This window comes from Rhyacophila brunnea, unplaced genomic scaffold (assembly GCF_057557595.1).
Source record: "Rhyacophila brunnea isolate RB1 unplaced genomic scaffold, BYU_Rbru_1.0 scaffold_9, whole genome shotgun sequence".
NCBI lineage: Eukaryota > Metazoa > Arthropoda > Insecta > Trichoptera > Rhyacophilidae > Rhyacophila > Rhyacophila brunnea.
The window spans coordinates 43,764,144-43,788,488 of record NW_028233361.1 but is presented as its reverse complement, the minus strand read 5'-3'; the positions used below and the strand labels follow the sequence as shown (position 1 = coordinate 43,788,488).

Below are 24,345 nucleotides of genomic sequence, written 5' to 3'. Positions count from 1 at the left end.
GTCAGTAAATAAACATAATTTGAATATATACCAAGAAAATAATATTACAAACAAGACATTTCACATTTACTAAGCCTGTCTTGATTGATCATTTAAGTTTTATAATAATTATGCATACTTTTCCGATCTCAATCCTCTAACAGTTAGATACTACAGTGCCACCAAAATATAAGAGTGTTTATGGAGAGAAGCGGGTCAGTGTAATTTAAACAGAAACAAGTAAACATTATTTGTTACTAAAGTACGTTTTATACCCGCTATAACACTTTTTTGAAATAATTAAGATATATTATAATATATCAATGGATTCGTTTTTAATATCTCTACCGGAAAATTTTATCACCTCTTTCAAATTCTGCTACGATTGACTGTCATTTATGAAACAAAATCAATGCGGTCCATCAATTCCCGCTATAACACTACATGTAACATTCAAAAACCTTTTTTTTTAGTTCAAAAAGTTTTTAATTATTTTCTCAAAATAACGAAAAAGTGTTACAGCGGATTTTGAAATTTAGCGACACATTTAGTCCAAAATCACAAAGATTGGCAAATCTCAAAAATATTAAGTAATATAAAAATTAATTATTTATATATTAATTTAAGCGGACAAAATGTCTACTCTCCCCTGTCCGTAAGACGTAAACCATCGTATATTGGTGGAACTATAATGGTAATTTTTCAAAATTTTATATTTTTTTTATTTATAAACCGCTTTTTTCATATAATATATTCAGACATGAATTTTTTGGCAAATGTCATAATATAAAAGACTGATATCACCCGATTCCAACATTTTCAATCTTGGGAAATTGAGCGACATTCTGGGATTCAGAACTTCAAACCCCAGTGCCAACAAATATTTTGTAAAATGATGAAAAGACAAGGATTTGACATGATATATTATTTAAGTAATTAATCATTCTTTCTTGCACGTATATAAAATTTTTCGTAACTCATCAGAAGCGTACCTATTAGATTTGTTTTTAAATCGGTCCATATATATTTCTAATGAGTGTTTCAATGTACATATTATAGACATTTTATTATGTTCATAACAGTCTATTATATAAGGGTTTCCCAAACTATGTTCCGCGGAGCGTGAATAGGTGTTCTGCGAATTTATCAGAAGAGTACCCAATGTGTCAAAACAAGCTATTATTGTTTTACTTCCATTTAATATGACATATTAAATTAAATTATATATTTTCTACTGGATTGCTGATCTTTCAAAATTTTAAATCATCTTGATTTACCGAGGAAAAAGCATTTTAACAACTTACTGATAATGAAATTATCCTCGTATTTTACATATTACGTATGAAAAAATAGATATTAATTTTGAAATTAAGAATGTGTATTGAATAGAATTTTTTAAAGAAAAGTGGAGCTTTGGTTGATTTAAATATCACATTGCAGGAGATTATTTTTTAAATAGGAATCAGTGCACTTAAAATCAAACTTCAGATATTAATTTTAAATGGAATATTTGACTAGCAATCAATTAAATTTCATATCGCAGGTATTCTGGTAATATGACCTATTTATAAAATAACTAACTTTACGAGAGTCAAAATTTATTTTTTATGAAGACATTAAAAGGGAGTTTTTATTAAATACATTGAGTTTAAATATTATGTAATAATTATTTTAGTTTAAATCTTATTTTTCGATCAATCTTCATCGTAACTACTTAAAATGCAGATAAACAAATTTTACTGTTAAAATGTTTTATGAAAGGTTTAACAACCCTGTCATAGACCAAAGTATTTTGAGTTGTTTCCCTATACACCTAAGGTATCGATTGATTTGTTTCCTGCAATAGGATATGCATAAGATTTTTTGAGACAATTGACTGCGTATCCATGCAAAATATTAATTTCGACAGAAATATAGGACATATTACCAGAATGTCCATGCTATCTCTTTTCAACAAGCATTCAGTGGAAGTAATAAGTATAACTTTTATGTATTACCATATATACATACATTTTACATTATCTCACAGATTCGTCTTAAAAAATTACATTCAAATAATAGATAAAATATTGTTCTGCAGTGTACTACTTTTACAATCTCTGTCTAATTCAATTATCTTTGCCCCTTCTTGTACCTTCTCATGTTTAATATCATTGCTGGGAGCGTCGACCTCTACTTTGGCATGTTTAACCTGCGACGTAAATATGTCGTACCCTAACGATATAGTGTTGTCATACAACACTCTATATTTGGTCGGAAGGAGATAAAAGTTAATAATTTGAGCCGGAGGCCACACCACCCATTCGGCGGCGTACAGTCGCCAGAACTTGTGTTTCAACTCGGTCTTGAAATCCTCCAATGTTATGTCTTCAAACAGGGCGACACTGGCGAAAAATAATGATATTACAAACGGAGAACAAACGAATTGGTCCAACAGCACTTTTTTTATGACGGTGCCGAAAGCTCGACCTGGAAGTCTTCTGTCAAGGATTTTATACCAATGATGGCATACCACTCCGACGGTCATCCCGGAGAAAGCCATGTGTAATGTTCTGGTCTGATTCCATTTGTCCATTTCTCCTATGTACATTTCATAGTTTTGCTCTATGTAATCCCCGGTCGCAGATAAAGATATTGATATGGTAACATTTGTGTAGAATAGAAATTTATCACTGAAGGCAGTTTTGGTGAACGTTCGTAACCTGCTGGTGGCCGGGTTTCTGCTTATCATGCTGGCAAAACATCTCAAGGACGACCTTACTGTTTGCATTTCCTCTTATCCTAATGAGTAATCTTAAACAAAACAAAACAAGGTAAGTAAATACAGTAAAGTGAAATTATTCAGAAATCAGTACGTGTTGACTTTACGAGATAATGGCAACTAGATGTTTTTTTTGTCTGTCCTAATTTTCTATTTCATGTATTTTTCTAATGATTATAAGATTAAATTTCATATATATTTTTTAGGACACATATTCTCCGAAATTCGTGATGACAAAAGATCCTTCCGATGTTCATAGCTTCCGTGATATTATTGACTTTTTCATGGAAAAAAATATATTAATTGCACTTGCGTCTTTAGTAAGCTACTTCAAACACTGTAAATTATTAAACTAACAAACAATGTTTGCGTCAGTTTAATGAATATGTTTGGTAACTAACCAAGGTAACAAAAGATATGCATAAATCACCTTTAGGGGTCAGGGAACAAGGGTGAATCTGGGAAATTTTGTTATAATGAATGCCTAAAACAATACAGTTAATCAGTTTTCAAGGGACCCTAAAAAACGATATACGCGGGATATATATATATATTTTTTAAAAACGCTCGTTTTTCTCCTGGATTTTTTTCGACATCTTGAATTATTTTCAGTTTCTCAGCTAGAGTTCTAGTTTTCTTCAAGGGGGCCATTTTAGTGGCAACTTATAAAAATTCGTGATACGGGATGCGAGGCAAGCCTGAGCACCGACCGACCTGTGCAAACAAAGCGACGCGACTGAAAGGTGAAAGGTCTGTATGTAACTACGAAAGTGAAATGAAAAATATTCAACAAAAACGGTCAATCGGGATAATATTTGTGACAGGACCATAATATTTAGACGATAGATCGAGGAAAACGATAAATCGGGGAATGGTTAATGCGGGCTTATTTAACATTGTTCTCATGGGTATTTGGCGGGACTTTCAAAAATGAATGATCCGTGCGGGAAAACAAATTATGCGAGAACTGTAGATCAGGGTTCCACTGTATATATGTATATTATAATACAAAATAATTTTACGGCTTTTAAAATTACAGAGATGGAAGTGACAGAGATACTGATGCCTTTTGCAAAAATCTACCTGTATGAATACAGATTTTTTACGCTTATGACCATTACAACAATGTACATCAATCTCTTGGACCACGAAGACAGCATCCAAGTTTCAGACATAAGAAAAATTCCAGTGTTTATCAATAATAAAACCACAATACAGACCGGTTTGGCGCATATTACGTCAACGTGTTCTTTCATTTTTTCAAGAATGTTCCTTTTCTATAAATGTCTATAAATAGAATGCACACGTGCATCTGGAATCAATTTCAATGATGTCATACATTGAATTGAAAGTGTTGGATATATGATTTTTAAACAGAATTTCAAACAGAAATTGCGGTAAATAAAAATATAACATTTAGAATTAAATATACTAAAATGAAACGAGACAGCAGAAACTAGACACAAATAATGAGAAAATTGAAATGAATGAATTTCGCGCACTTAAAATTGAGGTTCCACGGTATTTATGATTTTATCTCAATTTTTAAATCAATTAATTTAGTTTTAAAGTAGGTTTAAATTTAAATAATTAAGTATTCCTACAAATATTAAAAACATTTTGATCAATTAACAATATTTTAAAACCATAATTTCTCCCCACACCTTTCCCATAAAAATTCCCACCTCCCTCCTACACACACCCAATTATGACGTCTTGAAATTATACCAACTATCCCTTTCGTATTAAAACATTATCTCCGTTTCTATCTCCCACTACACAATATTGACAAAAATTACAACTCTACACAAACTCAAATGTAAATTTCAGTACCTATACTTGAAAAAACTCACAATGCAAGTGAAACACGTGTCGTAGAAACAGTAATTATATGTGGTGAATACAAAGTGGTACCCTATTTTATAAATTAGCTTGTTTATGTTTACTTCGAAGTCGGGTAATACCCCAAAAAATTACCCGACCCTTGTTCCATAGTGTTACAGATCCAATCAAGCGATCATTTATCCCTTTAAGTATTCTTGTTTGCATAAATGTTTTCTGTACATCTCAACACTTATTTTCAATTGCACAAATTTTACAAGCGACAAAAACTATTCCTCTACAAAAATATAAATCTTAGAAATATAATTTCTTTGGAAGATTTATTTATAAATATTTATTTTGCAGTTTTAATACTTTTATCATTGTGAGTCAATAAAAAAACATTTTTAAAATTTACTAAAAACTGGAATTTAAAAAATGACCACTTTCGATCACTGAAAACGACGTCAGCATATTTGCATCTGGTCTTAAGTATATTTATATTGAAAATGATTGCACTCACATATATTTCATTACTATGATTGGAGTACCACCCCCAATTATCCAAAATAAACTAAATTCTCTACATAAAACACAGTGTCCTGCAATTATTAATATTCAGATGCACATATTGAACACGCCGTGTTCACGTGCATTAATCCTATGTGAAAAGAACATGGAAAAATAATAAATAATATATTGAACATACATAATTTTGAAAACACTTCTGAGAAAATATCGTCTCTGTTCTGGCAGAACACACTAACTGGAGAATACTAGTTTTGAGTAATTTGACTTTGAAGTTTTTAAAATGTTTGAAATGGTCTATCATGTGAGTTTATTAAGTAATCGTAAAAAGGATGACTTTAAAATAAAGACGGTTTATTTATTAAGAAGGTTTCCAGACGGCTAAGTTTGAAATAAGGAACATTTTGGTATAACTAACTCAATATGTCATTTTTTCGAATTAGTGTCTTCTGCCAGAACAGTGACGATATATTACAACCAATAGAAATAATCCAGTATATAGGGTATTTTCAAAATGTGTTTGCCGCTGTGTTCCGCATAACCGACTAGAACCGAAAAAATCTTTGAAAAAAGTAAGCCACCCCTATACAATAATGTGGTAGTAAGTAATGAAAAAATAACATTAACTTCATTTTCAAAAAACATAAACGTGTATCCTTTCTTAATACCGAAAATACCGGTATTTTGGATATTTGAAACCAATATTTCGGTATCGATAAATAGTTAAATGCCGGCTTTGAATTACCGGTCTTGCAATCCCTGATCACATAGGACATAATATTATTATTGTGCATAATTTCCATAAGTTCCCACATAGTTCATATTGAATTTTGCTATAATTTTGTATTTATCTATTATTTTTAAATAAGACTTATTGTAGAAGGTGAACAGGTGAACAAGCATTAAACTGCATTTATAACTCATTTTCGTCAAAAACCTCACATAGGACAAAATTAAAAATGTGCATTGACGATATTCTAAAAATATTTTTTTTACATAGGTAATATAATAATATTATTATCTATTTATTTATTTAGGTAATACTACATAAGTAATTATATTAATAAAAGTGAATATCATTTGATCTGGTATGGGAGGTAATCAGGCAAAGAGGTGTATCAGTGTAGTTAAAAGTGCTAAGTTATGAAACGTATGCTCTACCAATAGCACAAATTTACCTGATTTAGGTAAAACCAAAATAAATATATATAAAATATTGTAAAATTATAATTCTTGAATTCTTTTTCACGAAACTTTTTTTAAATGATTTTTATACTATCGTATTCGATAACACTCACATGACACATTCAGAATCATGTTTCGTGTAAAATTAACTTAAATATTGACAACAATTCAATTTGATGACGTTAGGGAGATTATGAAATTCCATTACCCTTATATTATTGACATCACTCGTATTTCACGTAATGTTTTAACTTACCAAATTGTTAGGTAAAAGTCTAAACTCAGACACTTCCAAAACTGTCATACATCGCGATATCGCTCAAAAATCACGAAAATGACATAAGAGTGCGGATTGGTTTTTTTTATAAAGTACACGAGACGTTGCTGCGGATAATTGACATTTCTACTGGTCCGAGACACGAGATCTACTAACTTCGAAGATACAATTTATTCTTATCTTTCAACTGCAGCATCACTAACCTAAAAATGATTGACGACGGTCATATGACGTTTAAAAACTGTGTAGCCATGACATAGTAAAGTTAACAATTACGAATGACCTATTATGGAATATTCCAAATAAGTTTTATTTTCTGTTTTGAATTATTTATAGGTAAATTGGTAATGATTTCATATTTTATTTTAAAAAGAAGACACTTATTAACATATTATTTTATATAACAAAGAATGATAGTTTATATTTTTTCGTTAAACCATAAAAATAGTTAGCTTCTGTATTAATTTATAAAAAAAATCAAGATTCTATTTAAAATTGTATTAAAATATTAATTATTTACAAATTCACGCTTGAGTGGATTATTATTCCCACTAGCACAACTTTATATTTGATTTAGCAATAGCCATAAAATTAAAAAAAAATCACGAACTGTCACAAATGAAAAAGCTCGCGTCTTTCAAAACGGCGCCGGAATATTACAACAGATAGTTTTATGTGATTATTCAGAAAGTTACAATAGTTTAAATATTATTATTTACGACATATACGCTAGCAAAATTCTGAAACCAACTTACAGTTAATAAAATACTGCAAATATCCTTCATTCAGCCGCAGTAGTAAATAAACAGCACAGGTACTTATGTGTTATCGTTTGCATGTTTGTCAACGTTTTCTAACATAAATATTACATTTCAAACAGTACAATAGTCTGGTAATACCAAATTTACTATCTTATTTGATGTGTCGGATGCGGAAAGGTTATTCTCAATCTGTCAAGAATATTCAATGTTTTTTTTGTTAAATCTCTTCAGTGGTTTTGTTTTGTAGTTTTTCTGATGATATTTTTCTTTCACTCAAACTTGTTTTCATTAAATTATCTATTCTTACGAGAGATTGCTTTACATTGTGAGATCCACATACTCCATCTTTTGTCTTTTGATGATAGTACAGCTCCACTATCTACCGATTTCCTCATGCGACTCCTCCAGTCATGAACGTTCAAAATTGCCCAGCGCTTCCTCAAGTGAAACTTTCGTCATTAATAGCCTGTTTACACGTGCATGGATTTACTGCTGACAGTACGCATTATCGTGCAAGTTTCAAGATTGCATGTGTGGATCAAAAAAGTTCAGCAGCTTCTGAATTAACACGCGATAGTCGGAACTTATGTGATATCTGCACCTGCGCAGTAGAACAACAATGGTGATCCTGCCGGATAAAATACGAACTATACCACGCAGAACATTTTGACGTTTACCAATTTTCACAACCTATCAAATAGCACCATACACAGTGTATCGCTTACACTCGAAGAGTGAGATTGGCGAGACAGTCAGCACTTTTACATGTAAACAGATATTATCACAGTAGTTGAATTTACACACTATTGGTGCCAGTAAATCCACGCACGTGTACTGTACACATAACAGGTGTTATTATATCGAAGGTTTCTATAATTTATTGACAATTTTACTAAACTATGCGATGTATTGTGGTGTCTTTATTATCGCATATAGTAAAATCACCACTTTATATCGTCACTGTTCTGGCAGAAGACACTAATTTGAAAAAATTACATATTGAGTTAGTTATACCAAAATGTTCCTTATTTCAAACTTTACCGTCTGGAAACCTTCTTAATAAATAAACAGTATTTATTTTAAAGTCATCCTTTTTACAATTACTTAATAAACTCACATGATAGACCATTTCAAACATTATAACAACCTCAAAGTCAAATTACTCAAAACTAGTATTCTCCAGTTAGTGTGTTCTGCCAGAACAGAGACGATATTATATGAACAGAGAATGTAAAAAAACGATTTTAACAAATTGCTACATCAACGAGGCTATTCTAACATATCACTTAACTGCAAACTCAATAAAACATATCACATTTATCACTTTATGTATTCAGGCAGTTAATTATTTCGGCTATTTAACCGTCAAACGTGCTATCTTTTAACACAGCGTCTCATGACCATGCTAACTGTTTTAGAGCGAGATAGAGTATGTCGATTGCATATTGAGAATTGAGATGCGACTATTTTGAAAATTAATACTACGTACGTCATGGCCGACCAACCTATAGTTACCTGTGAGCTGTCAAATATTGTAGATTATTTTCGATTACTCTTTGATGTTTGTACACTAAATTTCGCTTCAGGTAGGAAAACGTACACGAGCACACACAAACTCGACCAAACTCCGCAAAAAAGAGACGTATTTCACATGACATGGGTACTTAAATTTTTGCCGTATTACGAATTATCACTGTGTTACCAATTATTATAGATAACCACCTTGTTTATGGAATTGCTTCCGTGTTAATTTGGAGCAATGAAAATAACGGAAACGTGTTAACTGTTAAGAATAGCTATGCAGAGGTTTTACCAGCTCAACAATGAAATGGATAACATAGCCCAAATTCTATATAAAAAATACAATTTCAAAACAGTTTTAGGTGATCTTCATAAATGTTTGCTTACTATCGGTTGATATTGTACATACCTACCTCACATTTCATTGAACCAATTGTCATGTGTCATAGGGATTTCCATCCAATATTGACAAATGTATCTTTAAGACATGGTCCACCATTATCTTATTGAACCAAAACATCACGTGATGTTATTATTTGAATTACCCAAAGTAGTGCGCAATAGTAAGTTATCTCCGAATGACGTTTCGTTTTTATCTATTATTTATTTATTTAACAATATTATAATGGAGTTCTACCACATAAGCGTCAAATTAATTAATAATATGTTATTAGATATAGCCCGGACTGTCAGACGGGTTTGATTCCCATTCGGTCTAAGATCTTTTTGAGAATTTTTCTTGCAGGTGTATTTCCGAGACGGTTCCAAACTGTGTATATTCCATGAAGAATGGTACATTCTTAAATCACACGTACTCTTGTATTTTTAAATATATCAAATATAGTTAACAACAAATTAATAACTGTCGGCTATGGTTACGTCATTGCATGAGATGTCATAATATTTCAGATTTGTCAATTATAGTATGATATTACTGTACAAATTGTCGTTTTAATAACACTATTAAGTATACTCACGTTAAAATATTTGTGTAATTAATTTAACCGCAAAGAAGAGCAACATAATTTTCCGTCGATACACCTTTTCATTTTTGAGTGTTACAATAACCTTTTGTCAAGTGTTTCTTTCCATATTGAAAAATCAACCATTTGACTGAGTTGTCGATCATTTGTGAAACGATTCATTTCTGATGTGAATTTCATATGTTGTCGGAACTTTGTGGAAACTGTCAATCTAATTGTGCGAATATATATTCCTCATATAGTTATTACCAAGCAATGTTTAGTGACGCTAGAATATACTTCAGTGAAACGGCAAATAATTTTCAACTATAGGTGCGACGAAATTTCGGACTGGCTGGCAATCGGAGAGCGAAAGTCGAGCTGTGAACACTTAATTTTGTTTTGTGATAGCGACGGGGGAATTAATTCTTAAATCGTGTAAAGATGACTAAAAAACGTTACCCATTTACTTGAAAAAGAAAACATGTCAATGAATATATCGTCACTGTTCTGGCAGAAGACACTAATTCGAAAAAATTACATATTGAGTTAGTTATACCAAAATGTTCCTTATTTCAAACTTTACCGTCTGGAAACCTTCTTAATAAATAAACAGTCTTTATTTTAAAGTCATCCTTTTTACGATTACTTAATAAACTCACATGATAGACCATTTCAAACATTTTAACAACTTCAAAGTCAAATTACTCAAAACTAGTATTCTCCAGTTAGTGTGTTCTGCCAGAACAGAGACGATATTATTGAGTATAGTGGTAGAACAATAAACATAACATTAAATGGACGCATGTTGACTTTTTATGACAAATTATGTTTTGTTCTGCACGCGTCATTTGCACAATCTTCGCGTCACGTAGTCACAATCGTTTTAGACCGTGCCCCAGCTGAAGTATAGCCTTAACAGAGTGTCGTTTTTATTAATTTTTGATTGCTGAAAATTCATACTATCGGCTGAAACTTGGGCATAGCTGTAAATTAAATATTTGTTTTAATTGATAAGAGTTTTGTATACTTAATTAAATAGGAATCAATTTTAGCGGCATGGGTTTTTGACAACATTCCTAGATATAAAAACAGATGACAAAAGCTCGGGACATGACATTTCTCCTCACGTATTCTAGTTATGTAACTCTAGTGACCCCGCATTCCACCGTCAGCGTCATTGAAAGTATTGAAAGACACGTAGCGTCTTTCACTTGGTAGAACCATTATGTAGGCGACCTCCCTCTTATGTGTCGACCCTTGATCTGTCACTTTACCTCCAGACTATGTGGCCCAAGAACTGCGAAACTATTTGGATACATATTTTAGAGAGCCGGTTGTGATGTTAATTTCTTTCAGAACAAAAATATTAATCCTCCGACATCTTTCTTTTTTGCATTGTCATGACGGTATGCTTTTCTTTTCGTTTCAGTCATGCTTCCTGTGTTCGGTGATATCGACATGGTCAGCCAAGCGTCGGCCCCGTCTCGAATCTATGTCGGCAACCTGATGGAAGGCGTCGTGCCGGAAGAGCTGTATGAGCTGATGAAGAAGTACGGCAACATCATCGGCATGAAAATAAAGCAGAGATACGCCTTCATACAGTACGAGCACATAGCCGGTGCCGAAGAGGCCTTGAAGGATTCATCCAACATCTCTCTTAATGGATCTTCTCTATTGATACAGACCGCTTTGAGAACAACAAGGTAAAAAATTTAATCTTCTACTTTTGTAATCTCTGTGTCCGAAGCAAAACATATGGCCACCATATTATGTTGGTACAACAAACCATGTCACTCACCAGTTTTCTTACCTTGTCAGTTCATTCCTTCAAATAATATCACCACCAAGGGCATGGAAAAGCACGTCTTCACGGAAACAATATTATTTAATACATAACTTGTATGAAAGTAAATTTATTGTTTTAAATTAACTGGATGTATGCCTAACGTTACCATACGTCCCGTTATGAACAGGACCGTCCCGTTTTTAGGTAGTGAAATATTTTGAACAAGCGAATTTAATCAAAATACCTACGTGGGAAGAAATTCAAAGTGTAATGGATGTATTGATTGAAAAGGGATTTATTAATAAAATTGTAACCAAAATACAAAAGTATTTAGTGCGTATACCTATTCACTTATTTCTAACTACATTACACCGCAAAAAGTGACAGAACCGAATACTGGGAATGTTTCAACCGAAAGTCGTTGGGTGGAATTGTTCAAACACTTTCGCTCCAATAATTTGGATCACACGAAATCTCATCTAATTATTGAATATATTTTTAATGCACCCGTAGAAAGGGTCTTCTCTCTTATGAATAAGTTGTGGACGAGTGAAAAAACACAGTTGAAAGTAGATGTCCTTAAAGCAATGTTAATTACCAAAGTAGATTTTAAGAAGTCCTGCCAAGAATTTCATTCTTATTTGAAATCCAAACCAAATAATCTCAAGCAAATTTGTTCTTCAGAAAAATATAAGACCACATAAATTAATAAATTAATAAAAACTATTAAGAAATATGCAGTGTCTTGAATACAGATACAAATTAGTAGATGTCCTGTTTTGAGGAAAAAAATAAATGGTCACGTTATGCATGCCACAATCGCGCTTACTCTTAAGAGCGTACATAAGTGAAATGGCAAATAATTTTCAACTGTATGTGAAATGAAATTTCGCCTGCGTTGCCATTCGGAGAGCGATAGTCGACCTGTTTGCACGTCAATTTGTTTTGTGATGGCATCGGAAGAATATATTCTTAAATCGTGTAAAGATGACTAAAAAACGTTCCGCATGTACTTGAAAAAGAAAACATGTCAATGAATATACTATTATTATTACGAATATAATAATAAACATAACATAAAATTTCTATAAATTTTTACCTGTAATTTGAAATAATTGTACCAATTGACAGTGATTGACAATTCGTTTATTGAAATTTTTTATGTTGATAGATATATCTCGGGAGTACCTGTAAATTCTGAAGGAAATATGGGTGATGATGGAAGTTACGAGGAAGATACTATGAACAGTCCTAGAAACAACATGCATCCTTATCCAATGAGAGGCCGGGGTAGGGGCGGGCGCGGCCAGATGCCTCCGATGCGAAACAACTTTAGGGACAGATCACCAATGAACAGAGGTACGATATTGTTTTATTACGATTATATTATTATCCGCTACTCGTTCTGCGGGCTCTAGATAATATTTTAGAACAAATGAGATTTGAAAACAGTCCTTTTATTATTTAATGTTTGAGGCTTTCACGGTTGTTTGTTATCGTAGTAGATTTTTGGGTTTCCACCGTGCGTCCTTCTTCCTTCTTTACTCGACGCTACGGGCTCATTGCAGAGACCATTATCAAGAGATGATACGAGGGTGGGTCAATAAGTCCTTAGAAAAGCCGACAGGTGGCGCGACTAGTACTGTAAGCGGTTTGTTTTCATGCAGCGGCACTACCGATTCAGTATGATGCGAAGTTTCAATCAGATTGGTCGGGTTGTTGTTTTTTATTTTCGTACATTTAAAAAAAAAATTTGCTTGTTTACAAAAATGGAGAAAATTGAGTTTAGAGCTGTTATTAAACATTTTAATATAAAAGGGTTAACAGCAAAGGAAATAAAAAATGAGTTGGATTTAGTTCACGGCATATCTGCTCCTTCACTTGCAACTATTTATAACTGGTTAAATGAATTTAAACGTGGTCGTACATCAACAAAGGATGAACCACGCTCAGGACGTCCTGTAGAGGTGACTACACCAGAAATGATCAATAAAATCCACGATATGGTGTTAAGTGACCGAAGATTAAAGTTGAGTGAGATAATTGAGGTTACAGGGACCTCAAAAGGTAGCGTCATTTCTATTTTACATGACAAATTGGGCATGAAAAATATTTCTGCAAGATGGGTGCCGCGTTTGCTCACAGTCGACCATAAACGCAGTAGGGTGGTGGCCTCTAAAGCCCTGTTGTCGCTCATGCAACGCAATCCGGATGAATTTTTTCGTCGCTTTGTGACTGTAGATGAAACATGGATACACCACTATACTCCCGAGACGAAAGAACAGTCAAAGCAGTGGATTGCGAAGGCAAACCATGTCCAAAGAAGGCGAAAACCGTAAAATCAGCTGGTAAGGTTATGGCTACTGTATTTTGGGATGCACGTGAAATTATTTTCGTCGACTATTTGGAAAAAGGAAAAACAATAACAGGGGATTATTATGCATCTTTATTGGACCAGCTAAAAAACAAAATTGAAGAAAAACGGCCTCATTTAAACAGGAAAAAAATCCTCTTTCATCAGGACAATGCCCGTGTTCACACATGTTTACGATCAATGGCTAAAATTGAAGAATTAAAGTTCGAATTGGTCGACCACCCACCGTATTCGCCAGATTTAGCCCCCAGTGACTTTTTCCTTTTCCCAAACTTAAAAAAATGGCTAAGTGGACAACGTTTTTTTTCAAATGAAGAAGTCATCGATCGGACAAATGCTTATTTTGAGGACCTTCCGAAAACTTATTTTTCTGACGGTTTAAAAAAAATTGAGAAACGTCTAACCAAGTGTATTGAGCTCCAAGGAAATTATGTTGAGAAATAAAAAAAAAAAACAAAAATAAAACCTGTTTTAATGCTTTTTTCTAAGGAATTATTGACCCACCCTCGTATATTTCATCATAAAACATATCATCTCTTGATAATGGCCTCTGCAACGAGCCCGAAACGTCGAGTAAAGAAAGAAGAAGGACACACGGTGGAAACCCAAAAATCTACTACGAGTTCTTTTATTATTTGCTAGGTAAGGTCTGACTAACATTTTTGACCCTTTTTTTTGACCACATTTGGTAAAAAAAATGTATACCGTACAATGAAAAATTAAGTCGTTGTACGTCCAAAGACTTTTACTTTGCGAGTTTCATCGTCTGTGGTGTATTTTTGAGACTTATATTGCAACTAATAATTGTCGAACTCATTTAGATGAATATTCATGTACTATTCAAACTGTATCGTGATTAGTGCAGTGTGCATGCTCATTGGGTATCTCTCGCGTTAATTTACGGACCTACATTTCAGCCGTCAGAATATTATAAAATACTAAATTAGTCTAAGTACTTACTCAAAAAAAATGCGATATGACATTCGGTCCCAAGTCATGTGAGAGTTCATACAGAATCGTCGCCTAAAAAATATGTAATTGTCGCCAGATCAATAATATTCTGTTAATGACAAGTAAAATATACATAAATATCACAGAGAATAATACATAAATTTATCTGTTGAGTGGATATTTGCCAAAATAGATTTACATTTTGTGTTCTGCTGAATAATTTTAATTTGTGATACCCGTCCTTTTGCTTCTGATGTACAGCTATACATACTCTAAAGGTATTTAAAATTCAGTCAACATAATAATATGGTGACAATCTTTAGGCAAAGCAAGGTTAATAATATTTCATGATATTAGTTAGAAGCCGGCTTGAGAGTGGGTTGATTGTTTGGGCCCCGCATCAGTTGAAATACGACCTTATGGTGGAGCGAGTTCAAAACAAATTTTTGGCCACGTATTTTTTCTGACTTATATGCACGCAGTGTAAGTGAGAACTCTGCCATTCTTGATAGTATTGACCTGTGTGTCCCTGATAACTATCTAAGAAATCATAAGCATTAGTTGTTTGTTCTCCCAAGGTTCAGAACTAACCTGCCAATTGGGAGGGCAATAACTCTGTTCAACCAAATGGATTTGTATGTTGACATATTATAAATTCTTAAAATAGGGTCTATTTAACACACTCGGTGTACTTCCTCGTATTTAATTTGTAATTTTTGTATTACTCTGTAGCAGTGTTTTATAATACTGGATCTATTTCCATCCCAAAACCAGACAAGTGTCCAATTAGTGAAAACGGCGGATTATAGTGCATACATACCAAATAATGTGGTAAAAATTAAAACAGGTACATATTCCGTAAAAATAGTTTTTATTGAGAAATTTGTACTAAAAACTATGTAATGGTTTTCTTTACAATCAAAATCAAGTAAGTATTTATTAAATTAAATAAGCTTAGTTTATTCCTACATGTATTAAACCATGGGCGGCCAACCAATACTGTACATTTTAGCAATGTCAGTAAATGAAGCACCGCTGTCCATCTTTCGTAAAATTTCCAATTTTTGTTTTAAAGTTAATGTGTCATGTTTACGCTTTCGAGAAGACTCCATTTTGTTAACTTATTCAAACAAAGAACGTGGCAGAAGAAACGACTAGAAACATGCGTCAGTTGCTAGAATACACAGCGGACTAACCTATGGGACTAACTGAAAGAAAACGATAATATTATTGACTCAGGGTAAATTTAATGGACAGCTCATAAGAGTCGTAAGTCATAATATTGGCACGCGGCGGACTACTGAATTTGACATACGCATACCGGCGGATTATATAGCTTGATTTTGTGCTTTCAACCACTAAAAATAACGGCGGATTATAGTAGTTGTCGAATAAGCGAGCGGCGGATTACTGAGAGTGTACTGTATTTCTTTTTTTTTAAATGTCATGTTGTGAATGTCATAAATTTACATTTTGTAAAATTCAGTATATATATGTCAAATGAAAATACTTATATATGGTGTCAGGATTGCTCCTAATGTTATTAGTTCTTTCCTTGTACATATGTACTTGCTAATAAATTTTAATGTGAACTTGCTGTGAAGCTTTATCTGATGAAATAACGATCTGAATGTTGTATTGAAATTTATTTATTTTACACAAGGGCCTGGGGACTGGGGCGACCGTGGAGGCTATGATAAATTTATTCCCAACGAGGGATACCACCCCCCTACGCTCTCTGACAGAAACGACTGTGAAATTATTGTCGTATCGAAGATATTGACGTAAGTTATTGATGTTTTTTACACTTTATGATTAATGATAGTAGGCTTGGGACAGTAAACGTTTCAGACGGTTTGACAACTCATTTCTGACGCGATGCGCATGCATAGTACGTAAACTGGAAATGGTTTGAAATCTGACATTTCTGTGTGCGTTCCCGCAAGTTACTGGTGATCAGAAACCATCAGAAATGGGTTGAACTCAATACTACAAACCACTTTTCTCTTGACGCTTCTAACTAAAGACAATCTCTCAGACAGTTGTCAAGACAGGACCTAACGTAAAAACGATATTCTTTTTTTTTTTTCGTAGGTACGTCAGGTCATTTTATCGACATATTGCGTTACCTATGAAAATTATAGTATTTGTAGTATTAGGAAAAATCGAAATGATAAACACGGCATTCATCGGCAATTATACATCGTGAGATATTCATATTAATATTTTAGATATTTATATAGTAGGAGTTATATTGAATTATGTATATTATAGTTTAGTAATCAACACATATTATGGTACTGTTCGGTTATCAGGAATACAGCGGAAAACACATTTTCAAAATACCCGATATACTGGGTTATTTGTTAGTTTAGGTTAGGTTGGGTTACGTTAGGTTAGGTTTGGTTAGTTTAACCCAATGACATTATTAATGGACAACGCACTCAATTCAGTAGCTAGCAAGTAAATTCGTGCATAGCGACATTCTCACATGTATAGGTAGACGTCACGCAATTTCCATTATGTGATATCACACATCGGGAATTTATAGCAATATGACCTTTATTGTAATTGCGTTAGAACGGTGTTTCTAGTATCAATGTTCATTTGAGCGAACCCGTTCGAACCGAACCATTCGGCAGACCCGAAAAAAGCATCTGAAATTTATAGCAATACCACCTTTATTGTAATGGCGTTAGAACAGATTATGCCATTCGGCAGACCCGACAAAAAAGTGAGTGTCATTTTTTTTCCAGATGCTTCGTCCATATTAATGTCATTGGGTTAACCTAACAAATAATCCAGTTTATCGGCTATTTTGAAAATGTGTTTTCCGCTGTATTCCTGATAACCGAACATTACCCATATTCATTAGTACACGTATGCGAAGATAATACGCTGTAACATTTTACAAGCGTCAGTGGCATTTTTATTTTAACGGTTTATATTTTTAATTTGTAGTAATGTTTTTTTAGCTATGTTCTAATAATGAAAGAATCATGTTACAGTAAAACCTCGTTAATAAGAACACGGATAATTCGAAATTCGCCATAATTCGAAATTTTCGCGAAAAAAAAGTCCCTTGAACATTATTTTCATTAAAACCATACCTTTAATTCGAATTTCGTAAATAGAAATTATTTCAGAGTCCTGGCATATAAAAATATTCAATAAATAGTAATAAAGTACACTATTTCATGAGCCAGTCATTGAAAATTGTGACAGACTTTTCTTAAAACATCATAAATTACTTATTTTAAGAAGGAAATAAAAATAATCCTGACATTTAATGACCCATTAACACACACGGAACCAGAAATGTGGTAGGCACATCTATGTTCGTAAACAATATTATTTTTTTTTTTCAAAATTTTAATGTTTTTCCCCATACATTTCATAATTTGTAATTCGAATTTTTTTTTTCGATTTTCTGTCCCACGGATTTTGTATTAACGAGGTTTTACTGTAATTGTTTTATTCATAAGATGTTTGTTATGAAAAATAGTTTCTCGAAACCCTGATATTTTTTTGTGCGTTCACTCTAGTTTCCTCTAATCTATGGCTTTTGTTTTACAGTGAATATGCTGAAATTATAGAAAACAGATTAAAGCGAATCGGTCTAGTGGTAGACCTTTTGTTTCCAAATGAAGACGTCCCCATTGGGAGAGTCTTGGGGAATATCCTGTCCCGCGGATGCCTGTATGCGATTTTAGTCACGCCTCAAAACGAGATGCGTTGGTCGATCACTTTGTACATTCTGCATGGGTTGCCGCAAGGTGAGAAAATCAATTAAAACTCACTTAAAAATGTATGTTATACCCACCACGGTGGCCGCGCGGCTTAAGCGTTGAACTATCACGCCGTGGGTCCCAGGTTCGAATCTTGGGTCTGGAAAGTACACATATTGTTTTTCGATTTGTGTGTGAGTCAGGGTATGGACCTAATAGGTTAAGCAAGTGCCTGACATCCATTTCTCGTAAAAACAAAATCTGTTAAAGGGGGTACATGCTCAGCGTACGTCAGAATGAAGTTTTATGCTATTTTCAGAGCACAACCCTGGACATTCCTTAAACGTTGTAGATAATTTATTTATATAATTTTGAAGCCTTATTATCCTTTATATATATTTTAAACATTTGATGATTGCATAAAGTATTTTTATTACATAAAATAGTATTCTTTTAAACTTCTCGCTCTAATGTTTTAGAATATAGTCATATTTCAGTACGTCCATGTGACGTGGTGTTAAGATTTTTTATATTTATTAATTTTTAAAAGCATTTATAAAACCATTAGTAAAATTTATGTCGACATTATTATAGTGAAATATTTACGATAAAAAATTATATTGATAATCTCTGTGATCCCAAATTTGACAAGAATTAGGCATTTTATTATTCAAAAAATGGGCAAGATTTACACATTTGAAAATAATTCTAAAGATACTGATTATAAGCTATGTCTATGAACTTTCAAATGTGATAAACATTCTACGAATAATGTTTGCTTTATAATAATTATTGACCTAAGAAGAAGGTAGTATTTTTTTGAAATACACCATTTCTATTGGCATTCCCCAGTGGTTAAGCTACAACATACGGCCGTAGCACATAAATTGACAAACGATAAATGAACACACAAACTCACACACTGCATCCTTCACACTGTTTACATATTATTGTTTATACGATTCAATTTACAACTTTAAACATTTAATACAACAATTAGGGTAATACCACATTAAAATCTTATCTACTAAACAATTATTTATTAACTAGAATATATTGACGGGTTATCAAGGAGCTTGTTTGCATGTTTTGTTAAGCCGACGATTTTTGATATTAGGTAACATGTTTCAGCCTTTTTTTGAAGTCACTACTGTTACCGCTGTATATATAATACTTTATAAGATCCATCAATGTTTCTAAGAACAGAAAGATAAAAGATTAATCTGGCCTTATAGACCTTGCCTAAGCCATCCCACATGTATGAAAAGATAATTTTAAATCGATAGATATTCATGTCAGCTTATTTGTCTTTATTATTGAATGATTTATTGAACTTTCAGAGCATCGTAATATGCCACTGGAGTGCGCATTGACGTTGGTCATGCGAAATTTTGACAACTACCAGCGTAATGGCGGCACTAACGACACGGAACTGACTCTTCTGCGGCAGCTTTCCACCGGGGGCACACTCACCGTTCTGCAATACGATTTGATCATGAACTACATCAAGGTTTGTCCCAAAGGATTTCAATTACTTATTAAATTACTATTTTTTTATTCAGTACCGGCCAATACACACGAGTTTTAAGAATGTTTGACTCTTTTTTTATTTAAAACTCATAATTTTGTAAAACCTCAAAAACATAAATTATGTATTAGAAAAAATCCTAGAAAAAGAAGGTAGACCAAGTGGGACTCTAACGTCACATCTTTTACTGTCTGCATGAGTGCTCTTATTCTGGGCGGTAGCGGTGGGCACAACTCAAACGTATAAACGTCTGAAATGTTCATAGAGTGTTTTTTTTGGCATTTCACACGCCGTTATATGTTTTGAATTTCATGACACTGCTGTGCCCACGCGATCACTCTGGCCAAGCACTCAGTCTGCCCATAACAAATTAAATGAAACACTTTTATCGCCACCTTACTTATTAAGACCTCGTAAGTCCGATATTATGGAAAAATTAAGTTTGTTTGACAAAATTTAAACAAAAAAAACTTTTTAAATCATATCAAAACCTCGGTTCTCTAGACTAGTATGCTCTCCATCTATCGGCAAACTTTAAAAACTCGTATGCATGCTCGTAACATGGAATTAAAACCTCGTATTTCACAACCAGTGTAAGCAGATTCATCGATTAGAGAGGTGCTTAAAATATTGTTTTTATTACGTTGTTTACTTCCCCTCAACATTCTTCTCAAACAGACTTACGAGGTTTTAATAGTAAGGTGACGATGTATTAGATTTAATTTGTATGAGTCATAGGCGGTCTGTTAGCTCAAACGATAAAAGCACTCATCCGGAGTGTGAAAGATGTAAGGTCTATATTTAAGTCCACTTGGTCTATCCTTTTTTCTAAATAATATATTTTTTTTTTATACTATGTAATAGGTTTTTCAAAATTACAGTCGAACTTGGTTATTACGAGGATGATGGGACCGACTGAATTTGCTCGCAATAATATAAGCATTACTCGTTATATCAGAGAAAGAGTATTTTTGAATGAGCAGTCACATAACACAAAAAGTCGCAATTCAAACAAAAATACACAATTAGAATTTTTCCCTGAAACAAGCATGGCATTCATAAACTACAAAAAAAGTTGTTTATTGTAATGAACGCTGGTAGGTACCTACTGACTTCAGCTTGGATTTTTACATGAAATTTCAACCATATGCGTGGATACTTTTTCAATATTGTCGGCGAAAACATCAATTAGGTACTACACACTAACACAACTAGTGTCGTAAACGTAATCCGATCCAGGCGGCATCGGTGTACGGTCAGATTTTATTGCTTAGGGTCGAAAATGTTTTTAAATGATCGACGCATTAACAGTTTTAAGAATAAATTTAACGATATTTTTGCTCGGTATATCCGATAAGTAGCTCGAATGATGTATGGAGAAAATCATAAACTAAACTGTCAACGAACGTTTTCTCATTACATCCGAGATTTCGCTATGTCCGTGATCGTAATAACCGAGTTCGATTGTATATATTTCCAACTACAGTTTTGGCACTACAACTCTAAGCAGGTCCTGGCCTCCCCGAAAAATCGTGTCCAAAAATGAACAATGTTGTAAATCAATTCTAAACATTTTTGTTTATATACTATTCAGGAGTGCAGAGACAAGCAGGTGAAAGTCGAGCTAGGAAATGTGAATCCAAATCAACTGGCCATGAAAACCCAGACGGACTTGCAACAACGGATAATGAGTATCCTCAACACAGAGGGAAAGACGAATGCCCCCGAGCCCAAACCCCAAGAACCGCCAAAAGCTCAATCGGACGAGCTCAGGCAGAGGATAGCCAGTCTTCTCGGGGCGTCGTCCTCCACCAATCCGGCGTCTTCCACCAGTACGGTGTCTAACCCTGCGCCCGCATCTAATCCAGCCAATAAACAGAGTATTCTGTCAATTCCTAACGTTCAAAAGATGCTGAATTCGCTGATAAATAAAAGAAATTAAGACTATTTGTGTTTGATTCGTAATTCTGCGGTCCATAAGAAATTGACTTAGTGAAGTGAGTAGTACTATATTTGATGTAACTATTTTTATCATAAAAGGAATATCTCATTGCCGATTGATGTGAGCTAAACCACATTTGATGGAATCGAATGAATGTTTAAATTTTAATAAACATTCGTTATCACCAAAAACAAGGATTTTTTTACTGCTAAGTAAATTTAACTAGGTGGAGACTGTAGGTGAACTATTTTTGGAATAAAACACTTTAAACCATGAAATTTGCATTAGTGTAATGAAAATTAGTAAAACATTTCTCTAATTTTTTGTTAACATTCTCTCACTAAAATGATAAATATCGTTTTGAAAACATACATGAACTAATAGAGAATATACATTACGTTGGCAAATAGTCACAAGTTAACTCGCTAATGACACTCCTGGTTTAGAAAACATCTCGATATAGAATCTAAGTACATAACATGTACTTAGATTCTATACCAACCAAAATAGTTTAGGTATGCCATGGTCGATCCGACAAACATAGTGAACACTTTTTTCAGTCATTCATATTTTTGTTCTTCTTCTTATTACAGATGGTCTTGGTTAGTTTTTAAAAATTCATTTAGCCCTGCCTCTGCCAAACCATAATTGACTGATAAAGTTTAGTATATTATATGAAAGTGAATATGAAAAAAAAGATTACTAAGAATAATGACTAAATTAGCTGCAAGTCGTTTCACAATGCACACCAAGGGTGGAGGTAGGCTGTTAATACCCGACATAAATAGTGCACGCTAAACTTTATTTTTGTCAGATCGACCATAGCATACCTAAACTATTTTGGTTGGGTTTAGGCAAGGTTTAACATATTCGCGGACACATGTTAGTAATATGACACATAATGAAATTTTAATTTTTAAAATTATCGATTCAGATATATTATAGAAATGAGTTAAGACTTAAGATCGACACTATCTAATGGAAATATGTTGGCACCGTGACACAAGTAGCAGGGAACATATTGTTTTAATCCAAAATACGACTTATATAAACGTCATGTCATATTCCATTCCACAGTACAGGACGTCTATATATCGTCGGTGTTTTGTAAAAAGGGCGAATCAACCATTTTGGCGAAATCGAGATTTTAATGAAAATACAATATGTACCCCACTAGCTTTGTTGTGTAAAAACGGCGAATTTTTATCTCCACAGGAAAGTACTTAAAAACGATAATCGACTAAAATTAAATTAATTAAAATTACGAATTAAAAAACAAGTGTGACATATTAGGCCTTTTAAAATATTATATAATAATACCTATTATAATGACAGTATTCTTTCTAAGCTTTATTATAAACTTGTTAGATATTTATAATCATCTACAGGTAAAAAACAAATAAATGTCAAAAGTTAAAAATCCTCCTCCTGTAAAGTAGCATTTTGGTTAATTCGCCCTTTTTACAAAACACCGACGATATGCTGTGTCCGCGAATGTGTTAATTGAATTTTAAAAACTAACCAGCACCATCTGCAAATTAAATTCTTAGTTCAATGAAAACAAATTAGTATAATTGACAAAGTTTAGTGTTCACTATAATAGTGTATAAAAATAATTTATGTCGAATCCTAATAGCCTACCTCCACTCCACGTCACTGATATACATTCATTGGTATCAAACTTCACACTGTTATCGTCCATATTTGTCAAAAACTAATAGTATTTTAACATAAATAAATGTAGATTCATTCAAGCGATGCAAATGTGCAGATTTAGACCTCAATTGACTCTCCAGTCACTTATATGAAATTCTTCTTTCCCGATTAACACCACTTCATCTGTGTAGCCCATAAGTGGGATATGTTTTGGTCTTCTTTATTGAAAACTTCTCTTATAGGTTTCTCTATATCAAGATTAAATACTATACTAGAGTAAAAATTATTAGTCAATACTGCTATAGATGATAGACGATCACCTGCATAGAAAATATTAAAAGTTTTTATGGCCATCAATTCAATTCCACTAAGTCCTTATAGTTGTATGTAGTCCAAACTTTTCGATTGTCATCGTGTTAAGCTCATGTCTATTTTCAGTTAATTATTTGAGTTGTATATGTTACATATCGCACCGTGAGTGTAAAACCAAGGCATCTGCAAATTTTTATATTTCGAGATTAAATGCAAAACAGCTGCAAAAGTCGTGAACTTGATAATGTAAAAGTGAAGTAACTGAAAGAA

The 24,345-nt window shown here is 33.2% G+C and overlaps 2 protein-coding genes across 2 annotated transcripts; one reads left to right on the top strand and one right to left on the bottom strand.

Annotated features, from left to right (window-relative positions):
• Positions 1–712: 712 nt before the first annotated feature.
• Positions 713–6,670, bottom strand: LOC147063699 (mpv17-like protein 2). The gene is made up of 2 exons (XM_085959866.1): positions 6,531–6,670; positions 713–2,772 (listed from the first exon to the last, which is right to left on the bottom strand). The coding sequence occupies exon 2, from the start codon at positions 2,747–2,749 to the stop codon at positions 2,030–2,032; it is 720 nt and encodes a 239-aa protein (XP_085815992.1). The 5' UTR covers positions 2,750–2,772; positions 6,531–6,670; the 3' UTR covers positions 713–2,029.
• A 495-nt stretch (positions 6,671–7,165) lies between these two features.
• Neos (nuclear receptor coactivator protein neosin) lies at positions 7,166–22,796 on the top strand. The gene is made up of 7 exons (XM_085959860.1): positions 7,166–7,365; positions 11,228–11,501; positions 12,756–12,943; positions 16,573–16,693; positions 18,486–18,685; positions 19,978–20,147; positions 21,760–22,796. Exons 2-7 carry the CDS (start codon positions 11,230–11,232, stop codon positions 22,105–22,107), a joined length of 1,299 nt encoding a protein of 432 aa, XP_085815986.1. The 5' UTR covers positions 7,166–7,365; positions 11,228–11,229; the 3' UTR covers positions 22,108–22,796.
• The last annotated feature ends 1,549 nt before the right edge of the window (positions 22,797–24,345 follow it).